The 15,552-nt window shown below is 39.9% G+C and overlaps 1 protein-coding gene across 1 annotated transcript in view; it reads left to right on the forward strand.

The window, feature by feature from the left end:
- EFCAB7 (EF-hand calcium binding domain 7) overlaps nt 1-14,832 on the forward strand; it is a 19,716-nt gene extending 4,884 nt beyond the window's left edge. The window contains exons 4-14 of the mRNA XM_064720424.1: nt 213-299; nt 767-932; nt 2,051-2,178; nt 5,122-5,263; nt 5,755-5,864; nt 6,464-6,621; nt 6,815-6,948; nt 8,349-8,497; nt 10,210-10,419; nt 13,124-13,231; nt 14,240-14,832. Coding sequence (XP_064576494.1) covers nt 213-299; nt 767-932; nt 2,051-2,178; nt 5,122-5,263; nt 5,755-5,864; nt 6,464-6,621; nt 6,815-6,948; nt 8,349-8,497; nt 10,210-10,419; nt 13,124-13,231; nt 14,240-14,314 — 1,467 coding nt within the window. The 3' untranslated portion in view covers nt 14,315-14,832. The remainder of the gene's footprint in view (nt 1-212; nt 300-766; nt 933-2,050; nt 2,179-5,121; nt 5,264-5,754; nt 5,865-6,463; nt 6,622-6,814; nt 6,949-8,348; nt 8,498-10,209; nt 10,420-13,123; nt 13,232-14,239) is intronic.
- The last annotated feature ends 720 nt before the right edge of the window (nt 14,833-15,552 follow it).

The following is a 15,552-nucleotide window of genomic DNA, read 5'->3' on the forward strand; positions in this document are numbered from 1 at the left end:
ATACAGTTGATCTCTTTGACATTGTAAGGACAAAGTTTTAAATTATTTTGACCTCTGTTTTCATGATTCAAATCCAAATCTGTGGAAATCTATTGCAGGATAAGATTCTCTGAAAGAATATAAAAAGGCTTTTCCTTTGTTTATGGAATTTGTGCTGTAGGTGAACAAGATCTTGATTAGGAACCCAAACTGAGCTGGTTTTTTCCTTGCAGAGAGGTGACAGAATGACCTGGGAGGAAGTGACCAGCATCACTAAACAAGCTGATTTTAACTGCAATGGCAAACTTGACTACAACAAGGTAAGGCCAAGAGTGATCTTTGTTCCTGTGTTATTGACAATATGAGTGTTAGTGATGCCCTTACCCCAGGATTCTAAATTTTGGACTGAATAAGCAGCCCACAAAGATTGGTACATAAATATTGTAATGAATGAAACCATACAAATGAAACCATACAAAAATATGGTTTCATAGGGGGAAAGCTGGTAAGAATCCTGTGTAAAATTCAGTCTTCCAATATGTATAAAGGAAGAGTTGAAAGTCACAATTTTTGTTCAGTATTTGGACCTCCCTGAAGCATAGCTGCATTTTACTGTGATACCTGAGTGGTTGTCCTGATTAATGAAAATTAAAATTATGTTGGGCTTGAAGAGGAAATGCATTCCATCCGCTGAGCTGTGCTTTCCTAGCTAATGCTACATTTTACTCCTTAAAGCCTTTTGGGAAATGCAGCTTGGTGAGTGAAATATTCTTTTTCCTCTCTGCAGTTCTGTGAGCTGTACCTGAGCACCAGGGAGTGGTGCTGCAAAGCTGCCAGGGCCAGGCTGGAATCCAACCCTCTGCTGAGGCAGCAGCACCTGGGGAACCAAACTGGGACTGTCCCTGAGGGGGTCACACTGCCATCCCCCAAAAAACCTCACAAACTGCCTAAAGGTGTTTATAGTTCTGATATTTTATGTTTTCTTTCTGTTGGAGGTGAAGCTCTGGCTCAGTTGAGTGTTGAGCAGTTTTGAATTTTGAGCAGTTGAGTTTTTGTTTAGCTTTTCTCAGATTACTGAAGATTTTATGGATGAAAATAATTTCTACTGTGGCAATCTATTGAAGTTGGAAGGGAGACGACCCACCTTGCATTGGTCAGCCATCGACTCCAATTTATTAATTTATTCATCAATCAGGCACTTTTTATAGCAGTGTTAATTCACTTCATGCATATTGCAATCAATACTTTTAGCTTCACCAATATGCGTCCAAGAGATAACACACCAACCCTCCTTATGTTTCCAATACCAAGATTTGGGTTCTCAAAATTATTCTTGCTTTCCCAAAACAGCCAAAGATAGAACATCCACTTGTTATGAGAAAGCTGCCTGAGAACTCTGATGTGCAAGGCTCTCAAGGCCTTCATGTTTGCCACTTTTACCTGTAATTAAAAATAACCTGAGAACCTCTGCTGTTCACAGAAGCAGGCTGTGAGAACCTGCTCCTCACAGCTGCCTTCTAGGCCATCCCTGAAAAAATCTCCAACAGCAATCACATCAATGTGTCAGTAAAATATACTCAAATGGCTGCATCTGTGAAACTCACAAATCCCTAAGGGTGGATTCTGTTGATTTTCACCATCCAGAGGGAAGAGAGAAAATGAATATTCAGGTGTTGCAATAGAGGCAAATTATTTCCCTCCTAGACAAGGATTAAACCCTAAACATTTCTCAGTAAGCTGCGTGTTTGTTTCAATTATTCAGGTTGTTTTCAAGCACAATTAATAAGTTGTGGACAGTTTAATGTCCTTGGAATACTTCAGAACCTTCCCAAACTGGAGAAGCTCCACAGGGAATGGGCTGCAGAGGCACCAAGTATGGAAATTTTGGGATGTATTTTGTGCTGCTTCAAATCCAAGAGGTGCAAAAATGACACAACAGTGATGAGGGGAAGTTTTCTGATGAAGCTTTGTAATCCACTTTTCTTTGTGCTTTTAAATGCAAAATTTATGATAAAAAGCACTGGGAGAGGGTTGAAATAATGTAACTGTAATTAAATATTTTTGTTTCTAGGTGACAGCAGAGCTCCTTCAAGACCTTCATCAGCTCAAAGCAGCAAAGCTTCCAGCTCCACCACTGTCACTGTGGCTGCCAGCAGCAGCAGGGACACAAAGCTGATTATTGAGCCTGACACAATGAAGGTATCACACTGGAATGATGGTGTTTTCCTCCAGGCACCTGTGTTGTTGCATTTTAAAGAAGCTAAAAAATCAGAGAAAAATGGTGGCTTATGTTTTATTAACAGTTTGTCAGGGGCAGCTATAAACTACTGAGAGATTTCTTGATATTATTATGAACATTTTTATATACTGTTGGTTTTGCTGGCAACAAGTTATTGGAAATAATTTTTCAGGTGTGAAGGTTTAATAGAACAAAATGTGTTTTTATAAATGAAACCACTGTTGGAGAAAACAGTTAATGACTTCTTGAGAAATTTAAAATTGAATAATTTATTAGGTTGGTGAGAACTTTAAATGCTTAAGTAGTCTGAAAGATTGTGTATCATAAACCTTTGCATGAAAGGTAATTGGAAATAAATAACAAATCTGTGAGCATATTTAGTTTCTTGGGCATTGCTTGGTAAATAGATGCTATAACCTGAAAATATTGATTTTTAGTTAGACTAATATGTTCTATCAGTATTTTCTTTTCAATAAATCACTCATTCAATACAAATTCCTGGGGGAGAGAGACAACAAAGTCACTTTGCTAAGTCAATATTTGTAGAGTGTTAATATTGATCTCTTTCCCTTTGTTTTCCCTTTCTTGACTGAACCTTTACTAGTTTTCTTTCAACAGAAAATAATAGCTGTAGAAATAGGAAACATGAACTGGGAACTGCTGGGATCCATTAAAAATGAGCACCTGGAGATTCCTGTATGAAAGGGAAAAAATGGCTCTGGCCACAGAGTGTAACTGCTGCTGGCAAACTGAACTGATTGGCCTCAGGAGCTGCATTTTTGTTTCAAATCACAACTCTGGGTTTGTTATTGAACTCTGAAGTCCTTTCCATCTTCCCCATTGCTGTTCACTGACATTTGCTCTGTATTCAAATTTCCAAACATCATCTCCCAGGGCTTCTGTGCACTCTGGACCTCCATGCAATTTAACCTGCAATCTCACCTTGTTCAAACATGATTTGGGGTGTATAAAACCAGCACACACTTCCCCAGGATTGAATTATTTTTCTTTCTGCAAGCCAGTAAAAACTGACTAAAAAAAAGATATTGATTAGTATTGCTTGGCATCACCCAAAACCTGAAATCAATCAATAAACATGGAGAGTTTTATTTCCTATTAATTAAATATTTCCAATTAATAAAATCATGTCTTAATAATATTAATATAATTATATATAGTCAATATAGTATAAATTAAATATTTCCTATTAATAACTTATTTTTTTTAACTTCATTTTGCACAATGCAAGCTCTGCCAGCATCAATGAATAAATACCCAGGGGTTTTATTTTTGGTGTGAATGCAAATCCACCTCCCAAAATTCTTTTTATTTGTCTTATATCCAAGAATTTTATTTTATATTTTTGCTGTTCACATGGCTTTCTGTATAAAGAAGAAAATATTGCCCACAGGAGCAACACCAAGTTTACATTTCTGACAGAGGAAAACAGTGAAAGTCAGAACATGGTGAAATGCCTAAAACTAAAAACCCTTAGAAAATTCTTCTCAATCATTGCTTTTTATTAGAAATTGTGCATCAATGTGTGAATATTCAATATTAATTGAAATGTCAGTAGCAGTGACCAGCAGCAGGTGCTGTCTAACATTTCTAACACAAACATTTCCCACTTCAGCCTTTATTTAACAACTTTTGTTCTGCTTTGAAGTAACAGAGGAAAATCCAAACAGAAAATCCTCTTTTAGTTTCCTGCTCTTACCTGTTTGGAATTTGATAATTTAGGATTTCTGGCACCACACCACAGTAACAGGATTTGATTTCCTAAAAGGAAAGTATAAAGGTTTTGTCCAACAGTTTTGGCAGGTATCAAACTTGGAGCAAACAACCACTTATTTCAGATGTGTTGAGTTTGAAGACAAAAAATCCATTTAAAAAATTTCCTTTTAGATGAAGTCAGGAGTCATGAAGTGATTTTAAATTTATTTATTTATTTATTTATATTTTATTTAATATATTTATTTATATATTAAAATAAGCAGTTTAGGAATAGCAGTGGAAATGGTCCAAGAGGCTGAAATCCATGCTGGAATTCTGTCACTGATTTATGTTGATCCCAGCTCCCATTTTCCACTTTTTGACTGACACAACCCCACCTGTTGCTGCATATTCAACCCTCACTATTAAATCCCAGGAATATTTTGTCTCTGACCACTTTTTTCCTAATTATTTTTTATGATTTGTCCTCATTTTCCTTGTCCTGTCACTACAAATCCTGTTCCATGGATAAAGAGGAGTATAAAATTATTGGATGGATTTGTTAATTAGATTTATTTTGCTCCATAAGTTTGGCCAGGGGTTGATCTCTGACTTAAGGATTATCCCTAAAAACTTCTCCTGCAGGTTGTGCCCACAATGAAAAGATTTTGGGAAATTATAGGAGAGGGAAGGGACTTGGACAGGGCTTGGCCACCCCACTTTATTTTTAATTAATCTTTGTCATTTCCACAGCCAATTTACTCTGAAAGTCTTTTAGAACTTCTTGAAAAAAAAAAAAAACCTTAATTTTTTTAAAAAAATTCTAAACCTCCAAAGAACAGCAGAAAGGGAGTTGCAAAGTGTATAATGTTGGTATTTAAATTGCTCCATGTGTCAGCTGTTTGCAAGTATAATCAGCAGAATCCTCATGGCAATTCCAATGGAATTTTTTAGCTATAGGAGCATTGGGTAATCTCTGTGCTTTTCAGGCATTGTCACAAGTGAAGCAAAATTTCTCTACAAAAGGACTATTGGGGATTATTTTCTTTAATAAAAGTATATTGATGCTGTATCTCATGCCATGCTTTATGCAGGGTTTACTCAATAATCCAATCAGTTAACATTTCAGAGAAAGCACTTTAATCTTCATCCAAAATGAAGAAAACCCTGAATATTTGCTTGGTTTGCAGGAATGGCAATGTGCACAATCCAGAGGCTGCTTCTACCTGGAGGAGAATGGGGAAATCATCAGTCACAAGTACAGGCTGCACTTACCCCAGAGCTCTGCCCTTTGTGTCACCATCAAACCTTTCAGGATTCCCCAGGCACAAGGTCAGTGGGTTTAGATTTCATTTTCTTCTCCAAGCCACCACTTCTCTCTAAGATTTACCACAGGGCTCCATCCAGTTGCTACACTGGAATTATTTTTTCCCCCAAGTATAATATTCCCTTTTTAATCCCATAAAACAGGAGCCTTTAAACCTCAAAATTGTTTTAAAGTCACCTGGGCTGGCTTTTTTAAAATTCATTTGTGGGGTGTGTAACTATTCCTTGATATTGTTCACCCTTAATGATAGAATTATTTTATCAATAATTCTGTATTTATTTTTATTAATTATCTGTAAGCCAAGGCTTGGAACAATTTATCTGCTTGGCCTAAATAGTACAAAAATCCCAGTAGTATAGAATAGAATTTTTTCCCATTTTTCATCACAGGGATCAATAAATACCATGGGAATATCTATTTTGAGATGCAAAGAAAACCAATTTAGGGCCATTATTATTATTATTATTATGCATTTTTGGGATATTTTTCTTTTTAGGAAAACCTTGTCCTTGGTTGTCAGTGGATACAGCTTTGTTTATTCTGAAGGAAAATGAAACCCAAGAGAATTTACAGCTTGTGAGCTTTACTGAACTCCAGAACAAAGAGGTTAGAGATTTTTGGTGTATTCCTATTTTAATTGTTATTTTTGTGTGTGTGTGTGTGAATTCCTTAAGTTTGGAAGGAAATTCCAGCTGTACCCAGAATTGCTGAGTTGCTGGGTACATTTACATGTACATTACATTTATGGAGCAGAATAAACCTAATTAACAAATCCATCCAATCATTTTATATTCATATTTATCCATATTTACAGCTACTCTGTAAAAACTCAGTTGTATTTCTGCACCTTCAAACACAACATTTCCAAGGCAAAATTTGTTTAAATTCAAGGAAATTTTCTTTCTCCTTGCCATTTGAACTTCATAGTGTACAGAATATTCTTCTCCTGGGGGAGAAATAAGAGAGCATGAATTTATTTTCCCCTTGATCCTCATCTCTGTGTTTTTCTAACTTTTATTCTAAGAGATTCACTATTTTTTAACCTTTTAAGTGGTATCACACAGCCAATTTTTTTAAGGAGACAACCCAGCATTCCCAGGGTTTTCAAATTTCCAAGTAATGAATTTTGTATGAATATTACTGGCAACAACAGAGGTATAATTTGAGAATTTCTTACAAACTTTTCTGTTTTCCTTTAAGAGCAGATGTTTGGCTGGAGAGGAGAGCTTGGAGCTGGGGTTTATTGGCTGCTCCCTTTCACAACTGGCTGCAGGCTGAGGAAAGGAAAAACCCAAATTTCTGGAGAAGCCAAACTGGTGTGGAGGGATGAAGATGGAGAGCTGGCTCTCACCAAAGAATTCCGGTGAGTTTTATTCCTAAACGTGGGAATAAAAATCTCCTTGCAGCTAAAATGTGGCTTTTTAAATCTGGATTTTCCTGGAGTATTTTTTGTACAGAATAATCTCCAACAGACTGGACAGTTCTTGGCAGTGCTATGAGACAGTAAAGGGAAGTGGAAGCCTTTGGAAATAGTTTGGCCTTTTCTCACCCCTCAGAGCTGCTTTGTTGGATGTGTTTGAAACCATTGATCTGGATGGGAATGGCCTCCTGAGCCTGGAGGAGTACAACTTCTTTGAGCTCAGGACAAGTGGGGAGAAGTGTGACCAGGAAGCCTGGGCTGTGTGCAAGGGTAAGTTCATTTCTGTGCTAATTAAAGCTCTCAATTAACTTCCAAGCTGGATAGGACTGGATATTCTGTACCTATTCCAAGAACGTGTGGAGATATTTTTCTCTTCCTCCTTTCTTTTTCTTTTTTTCCAGTCTCCTGTCTTTGCTTTGCTTCATTCTGCTCTGTGTGCCACTGACCTTCTGCTGAGAAACTTCTTCCCCTTCCTAATTGTTTGTAGCTGCCAAAACCTGCAGGGTTTGTAATGCTGGATCCTGTGGGGAAGGAAACTGCCACAGGTATTTGTTTAATCCATCTCCTTTTGCAGATTGGGCTGGTGCTGCTCTTTTTATCTCACAAAGTGTGGAGAGGGACATTTAATTAGGGACATTTAATTAGTGTGGATCTGATGCTACAAATTGGCATCCAGAGTTTTTGTGGGTTGCCAGTGTCTCCTTTTATAATTCCATGTCATGTTTAACATAATTCCTTTGGAAGCTGTGGCACATTGGCCAAAATATTTTAAATCTGGCAAGCCCTATTAATGATGTCTTCCCAAACCACTCTGAGGTATCAGAATTTTTCCTAACTGATGGAGAACTCCTACAAAAACACATTTCTAGGGCTGAATTGATGCTTGGATGTGCTTTCCCACCCTCGATGGCTTTGTCAGGGTGGTACAAGTAGGAGGGGTGGAAATGTGGGAATAAATAAGAGGGGAAGGAGGAGGAGCTGGGGATGTTTCAATCAGAGGAAGGGTTCACACAAATATCATCAATCCTGACACCAAAGTTCAAGCCATTTATTACAGCATCTGTACCCTTGGATAGATTTATTAAATTGTAATCCCTTTTTAATAATATATAGTAAAGATTTAGCATTGTTATGGAGATGAGAAAACCATTTTTAAAAGTCCCTGACATGAGGACATTTCAATTATGTGTTTGCTGACATGACAGTGGTGGATCTATGATATTCTCCCCAGAGAGGGGTGTTAGGATTACTGGAATTTTATTGCTTTTTAGGAACTAAGTAAATCATTTCTGTATCAAGGACCTGAAGCATTCAAGGTGCTGGCTCCAGCTGCCTTTCATTTCCCATTCCTGAAATACCCCATTCTGCAAAGCTCAAACTTTCAGGAAAAAAAATCAATATAAATTATTTTTGTTTTGAAATCTCCCTTTTTTGGGGTTATCCAATGTTTGTAGGCATTATCCCAAATCCAAGGGGAGCCCTGCAAACAGCACATGCCTGCTGAAGGATATTCTTTCCCAAATAACCTTGGAGACCTGAGGCTCTGAGTTGGCTCCATTTTTCAACTTCATTAACAGGAGGGGGATCCTGCCTTTGGAAGGATGAAGGTGTTTGAAGCTGTTTGCAGACAGAACAGATTTTTAAGTGCTGCTTTTATTCCTTTGAACCAGAAAATTTTGAGATGAAGAAGAATGAGCTAACAAGACAAGGATTTCTGGATTTGAATCTCATGGAAGCCAACGACCGGGATGGGGATCCCTGGGACCTTTGGGTCACTTTGTTGTCCCTGGGTTACAACAGAGCCTTAGAAATGACAGAGGTAGGAGAGAAGAGCAAAAATCCCTGGATATTTAATTTCTGCAATCTTTGTGCCTGCCACAAACTGACAGCAGGAGGGAGGGACCCACTGCCACCATCCAGGGCTGTCACTGTTCTGATTCTGAGAATGGCATTTGCATCTTTTGAAAAAAGAAATTTGCTTTTGCTTTAGGAAAAAGCCAGGATTTTATGAAGTTATAGAGGAAGGGATTTTTGATTGTATCTGTTAAAATAATCCATGCTCTCTGTTGATGGGGAGTGATAGGAAGATAAAGGTGGTAAACTGTGACCTGTCAGCACATTTAGAAAAAACCAGGACTTTTTCTCCTTTATAAAGTCAATTTTGTGGCCCAAACCACAATAGAAGTGGATAAAGCTAGATTTTCCCCCCATGATTCAGAACTCCTAGATTCCAGACATAACTATTTCTGTTATTCTTGCCTTTCACAACAATGTCTGAAGAGGTTCAACCCAAAATTTTAATGCTTCGTTAAAATTTTAGGGTTTGGATCACACATTGTTTACTTTGCAGGACCAGGGATTATTTCTCTGATGTTTCTGTGCTCTTACAGAAAATTATTTGTTTTTAAAAAGTATTTATTTGTTTTTATATTCTGAAATACATATTTCATATTCCTGATGTCAGTAATTCTTTCTAAAGAAAGAGGATCTCTTTTATGAAGAGAAAAAATTATGAAATATTAAAGCATTAAATATACAGATAATTAAATCATTTAATTCCCAGGAAAAGCAGATTTTTAGGATCACGGTCTGATAATATTATTTAAGTTAAACAGGTCAATGTAGTCAGTATATAAAATATAACAAGACCTAAAAATAGTCAGTATGAGAGGTATCAGTTATCTCTCAGTGAAAATTTTGGGATGGTGCTGAGGGATTTAAGGATGAGCTCCTTTTCCTCTGACTTGTGGTTGGCAGAGCCCGTGCAAGGCTGTTTTTCTGCATTTCAGCCACAAGAGAGAGCCCTCCTCCAAAAAAGAGCATTTTGGGGATGTTCTTCTCCAGTTGGAATTTCAGGAAGGTGTTTTGTGCCTTGTTCCAGCTGTGGGTTGTGGCTCCAGCCTTTGCTTGCCAAAGGACAGCTCAGCTCCCAAATGATTCTGTAATTAATCTAAAAATCTCCAGCTGTTTACTCGTGTCTCTCACTTAACTCTTTAATTCCTTGATTTCAAATAATTTCAGGTTGATATTTTGGGAGCACTGAGGCAGAACTTGAGAAATCCTGGTGGATTCCAACAGCCTTTGGAAGGGAATTGAGGTGCTGGGAGTGAATCTAAGAAAATACAAACCCCTGGTTGTTACACCAGGAGTAAAATCCAAGATACTCCCAGAGTGCTCAGTGCAACACTGCAGAGGTGTTGAATCTGTGTGGGGTGGCACAAACAGCAGCAGTGTGATGGGTTTATTTCAGACACTGGAATACATTCAGCTTTCATCTCAATTCCTGGACATTTTGCTGTCCAAGGAAGGGTTTGCTGTTTTGAACTGGAAATGAAAAAGGCCCCTTGTCCTGGGCTTTCCTTTGGTGTAAAAGATTGCCACAGCTCACAGTTTATAATACTGAATACTCAGGGAAATATTTGTATCTGGCTCATTCTAGCTCAAATATGAAAATACTTAGGAGCTGTGGGTGAAAATCTGAGGGGAAAACTCCAGCTGGGGTGGTGCTAAAACTCCTGTTCTTCACTGCAGGCCTGCCCCTTTGTGGTTGATGTCTGTGCAGAGAGGTGCAAGCCCAGAATGAGAGCCATTGCCCTGGAGGCAGGGGGTGCCCAGCTCAGCAGGGCTCTCTGCAGCTCTGTGCTCACCACAGGAGAGGCCCAAGGGCTGGGTGCCTCTGGGAGCATCTTCATCCACACCTGCAGCTCAGGCAGCAGGATCACCTCTGTGATTGAGAACAAGGTATGGCCTGCCACTCCTGCAAAGGCTGGGACAGGAGGGGGGCATATGTGGCCTGAAGTTTAGAGTCTGGCTGGCTGAGGGTGAAAGGCCGACGCCCCTCTGCAATTCCTGGCCAGCGCCCTTCCGGCGTCTGAGGGCCTCGGGCTGTGCTGGCTGCGGACTGGCTCACACCGCTGGTATAGGGGAGGAACGGAGCTGACCATTTCCCGGGGGTTAAACATCGGTTTATTGAAGGTGTTGTGGGATCCAAACACGGGGAAATCTGTCCGGTTTATCTCGGCTGTTTGAGGGGCCTGGAAAGGCCCGAGGTGGCCTTGGGGCAGGCCGTGTATCAAAGGACGAGAAGAGGCTTCAGTTCTTCTTTCGGTTTTTATGTTTATTAATTGTTTATCTAAAAGATTTTCTTTCAGCCCGACAGAGCTCTGCTCAGCAGTCAGCCATGAGCACACTGTCTGCCCTCCAGGGCAGCCACGTATCTTTATACCCATTGTTACGTGTACAATATTTATCATTTTTCCCCAATACCATTTATTCTCATTGCTGGGTGCACTCTCAGTAATAACCAATCCAAAAGTGCCACCATCACCAAAGAAGATGGAGGAGAAGAAGAAGAAGAAGAAGGACAGGACACACCCCAATTCCTCCATCTTACTTCTCTAAACCCCCCTGTACAGAAATCCTAAACCCTGTGTCTTACCCTCTAATTAGCTAATCCCTTCACCATTCACCCCGGTGAAGCCCTCATCCTTGTCGTCTCCTGTGTAGGGTCAAAGTCCTGCCACCAGACACTTCTGGAACATTCCAGGACTCCCGGGCCCCCCAAGGGTGGTCTCCGTGGCCCGGCATCTCAGGACTCAGATCCTGAGATCCCACACCCCTCTGCAATTCCTGGCCAGCGCCCTTCGGCGTCTGATGGCCTCGGGCTGTGCTGGCTGCGGACTGGCTCACACCGCTGGTATAGGGGAGGAACGGAGCTGACCATTTCCCGGGGGTTAAACATCGGTTTATTGAAGGTGTTGCGGGATCCAAACGCGGGGAAACCAACCGGGAAAAGTTTTTCCATAGGGGGTGAAACAGGATTATAAAGGAGGGGGGTGGGTACAGGCGGAACCAATCGGGAAAGGTGAGGGGATGAACTTCACAGAACTGACACTCCATGGAGACCAATAATCAAAAGGTAAAGGAGGTGTCCTGGGACCCCAGCCAGCCACCATCTCCAGAGAGGAGAAGGTTCTCGAAACCTGGGAGGAGAAAGGGGGTGATTGACTGGACCCAGGGAGGAAACAACTTTCACTGATAAGGGAAACCAGGGGAGGAGCAATTACATATCGGCAACTATGAATAGCGGTTACTATGGCAACTTAGCTGACAGGGTAGCACTGGCGGGAAAAACTGGGGGAACGAAACCATTTTACACATAATAGGGGAGAACAATACATAAATTGGGGGAATAACACAAGAAACTTAACAACACACTACAACATCCTCCCACAGTGTACCCTGTGTTCATGCCTGCTGTTGTTCCTCCTCCTTCCTTGCGTCATAGTTGAGAGTGGCTGTTCCTAAAATCAGGTTTTGGTGTCTGTTTGATTAAAAAAACTCTGCCTGATGTCTCCTTGTGGCTTCAGAAGAGCCTGGGGCAGTGCTCCTGCAAGGGGCAGATTATGTCCTAACTACCATATAGAAACTGAGTATTTTTTGTGTTCACACCCCAAATTTTCAATATTTTGGCACAGTATCATCCTCACATGAGGAAACAAACACTACAGCAGGAAATGCAATTAGAGCAAGAGCAAAGCTCACAGCATTTACACTGCTGTCTATTCTCAGTGTCCATAAGAAAGTCAAAGAGCAGTGATTTTTAGGAGTGTGTTATGGATGAGTTCTCACCTGATTATTCCTCCAGGTTTGCTTTATTAGTAATTCAAGCTGAAAGCTGCAAATCCAAGTAGAAGCAGTTGATGAGATTTTAAACCTTTTTCCATAGATCACAGTGAATCCGTTTCCTTTCTACCAGGAACTGTGAGTAAATAAACACAGCACAGCAAGATGTTAAACTTCAGATGCTTTAAATCTTAAAGGATCACAGCAAGAAGTGTATTTTTAAATGCCCAGACATTTAAAGGGGGTGGCTTGGAGGGACTAATATTAGGACTGGATGCTGAGGCTCCTGGAACTCTGGATTTGGCTTTGCACTTCGCCCTTTAGGGTGGATATTCCAGAGTTATTTTTGTGTTTGGGGATATGTCAGAGAAGGAGATCAGGGCTGCACTGAGACAGCTTGATGCTCTCAGAGCTCTGCCCACTCTGTTTATCCCTCTTGGGTTGGTTTGTGGATCTCACCAAGCTGGGTGGGAAAGCTGGGGAGGCTCCACGGGGGGATCTGGACAGGCTGGGAAGGTACAACAAGGCCAGATTGTAACTTTACAAGTCCTTGTGTTGTTTCAATGAATCTTAACTTGCTTTTGACACTGTGGTGCTAAAGGACATTTGAAATTGTTACTCCTCAAAGAGAGTCTGTTACTCTTCAAAGAGTGTTTATTTACTGTTGATTTTATCTGTTACTCTTCAGAGTATCCATTGAGCATTTCTATGCCTAAAACAGCAAGGTCACAGAAGTCCAAGGAGTGTGCAGTTGTTACCCCAAGAACAGACACTTAACCAGGAAAGTCTTAATGGTTCCTTCATGTTTTTTCACCTGCAGTCAGAAAATAAAGTGATAATTCATGTCAACAATGAGCAGAGTAAGAACTGCCTGAACAACAGGGGGCTGACAGTTTTTGCTGTGGAAGTGGCTCCAAAATCCATGATGGTAAGGCTTTTTATTGCTTAGCTAACTTTAGAGAAAATCAGGTGACATCTTTATATTTTCCTTTTGTAGGGCTTTTATCATGATAATGAGCATGTGGACAGTGGCATCTTCTGACCAGATCAGATGCACTTTTTATTATTTCAAAGCTGATTGTGTATTTAATGTATCTCTGTTTTCCTATGCAATTTTATATAAAAATCAATAATCCACTTTTTCATACATGGGCATGTTTCACTTGTCCATTCTATACATTCACTAATATTTTTAATACTCTTTTTCTAAGGCTGTATTTTATTTTTTTTTCACTTTGCAATTTTAATCCCATGTATTGATGCCTGTGAGAACAGACCAGGCATGCACTAATCAGAATGAGAAATAAATATATTACAGTCCTTGTGCAGACTGTGCTTTGCTGGTGGTTCACTTTTGTTAAACTTGATTTAGGGATCATGTTAACCATGAGACAATTTGAGATTGCTGAACTCTGCTGCAGAGCTGGGCAGGCTTTAGTGACAATTCCAAATGAGAGTCCTGAAGGAATGTGATGCATGACAAATGCAGATGATGTTTTTTAATTATTTATGAATAACCCCCTGGTTTTCTTTTTCTGAAAGTTTCTTTGTTTAAAAGCAGAGGCATCCAAGCTCTTTTACATTTCCCAGCTTTCCAGGGTGGATTATTCAAGCCTGTAGTAAACAGAGCACTCCCATCACATGGCAAGGCTGGGCCCTATTTAAATTGCTGCTGACACTTTGGATACCCACTGCCACATCCTGTAAGGTGGTTTTAAATTTGAATTTAGGCTTCATTCAGTATAAACTGTAGGCTCAGTCCTTATGGATATTTTGCTGTGAAGTTCAAGAGTAATTTTTGAATATCTGTCAGTGTAGATGCTGAATATTCATTATTTAGTGACACAAGTACTGGACATTTTGCTTCCACAGCACATTGGGTAACAGTTTTTTAATAAAGAGAATTCCCTTTCACCTCTGCTTTCTCTTGTGCCAGGTCTCTCAGCACGTGATGGCCCTGAATGAGCAGGAAGAGTGGATTTACAGCTGTGTGCACTCCCTTGTGTGCTAAACCTGCCAGGGCTGGCAGCAGCCACACTCAGCCAGGATTAGCTTTGGGCAGCTTTCACACAATTTATGGTCCTGTCCTTCTCAAAAAGCTGGCATACATTTAGATTTCTTGATGATTTTGGCATGAAAACACTGAGGCACAATAAAAATTAGTGCTGTTCAGTAATCCAGCTGCCAGTTGTGATATAATTGTGCTTTATGAAAGATTGTTTCCCTAAATGTGCCCTTCTTTTCCATACCATGGATTGTAATTCCCTCACAGGCTGGAACTGCTTCACTGAGGGAAAAAAAAACTTTGTTGAATGGGTTCCTAATTAAACATTCCTGTGATTTTGATGTGAAAGTATAAAGGGATGAAGCTCATGGTATTTTGTCACTTGATAAAGGATTTGTTTCTTTCCCTTTTTTTTGGTCATTTGCTGATAATCCTTATCTTACCCTTGTTCTGTAATTTCTGCCTGGTTTTATACTCTTTTATATAAAATAAAATCTGCCTTTCCATATGCAATAAGGAAATAACATCATTTGAGAAAAATGAAGGTTTGTCTTGGGCTCTTGACTGTTAACAGCAATTAATTATTCCCAGGGCAGCTGAAATAAGAAGACTGAAGTGCACCAAGTTTGGGCTGCAACAGCAATGAAAGCCATCCTTGAGGTACTAAAAACATTCAGTATTATATTTCATTATATTTTCCTGGTTCCTCTAAATATCTTTAATGTGAAAAAAAAGATGACCCTGGCCTCTGGATGCTTAAAAAGTGTTTGAGTTTAAAATAGCCATTAAATGTGTGTGACCTCATGTGTGAGGGCAGCAAGCAGTGGTGCAGAGTTATTTTTATCTGCCCCAAGTGCTGCTCTCTGCTGTTACTCTGCTGTAATCTTACACTGGGCAAGTAAATGTCAGTGACAAAATGAGAGCTGGGCTCTGATGTACACAGACAGGATTCCTGGTGAGCTCTGAGTTTTCTGTGGTTTTTCCTTAGCAAGTACCACAGGTATCATTTCCATTTGCAGAACTGTCTAAAAGAAGTTGAGGGCCCCAAAAATGCTCGGTGATTTTTAGCTCTGACTGAGCTCTGCAAAAGCAGCCTCAGGCAAAATGTGGGTAAAGCAGAAATTTCCTTGTCTAAAAAGGAGCTGGGAAATTGAGATACTATGTGGAACAGACACCACAAAGTGAGCAGTCCATGATTTACATTTCTTTTGTTTGTAAAATCAGCCTTTTTAGATGTGGCAGGA

This window comes from Zonotrichia leucophrys, chromosome 8, assembly GCF_028769735.1.
Source record: "Zonotrichia leucophrys gambelii isolate GWCS_2022_RI chromosome 8, RI_Zleu_2.0, whole genome shotgun sequence".
In the NCBI taxonomy this organism is placed as follows: domain Eukaryota; kingdom Metazoa; phylum Chordata; class Aves; order Passeriformes; family Passerellidae; genus Zonotrichia; species Zonotrichia leucophrys.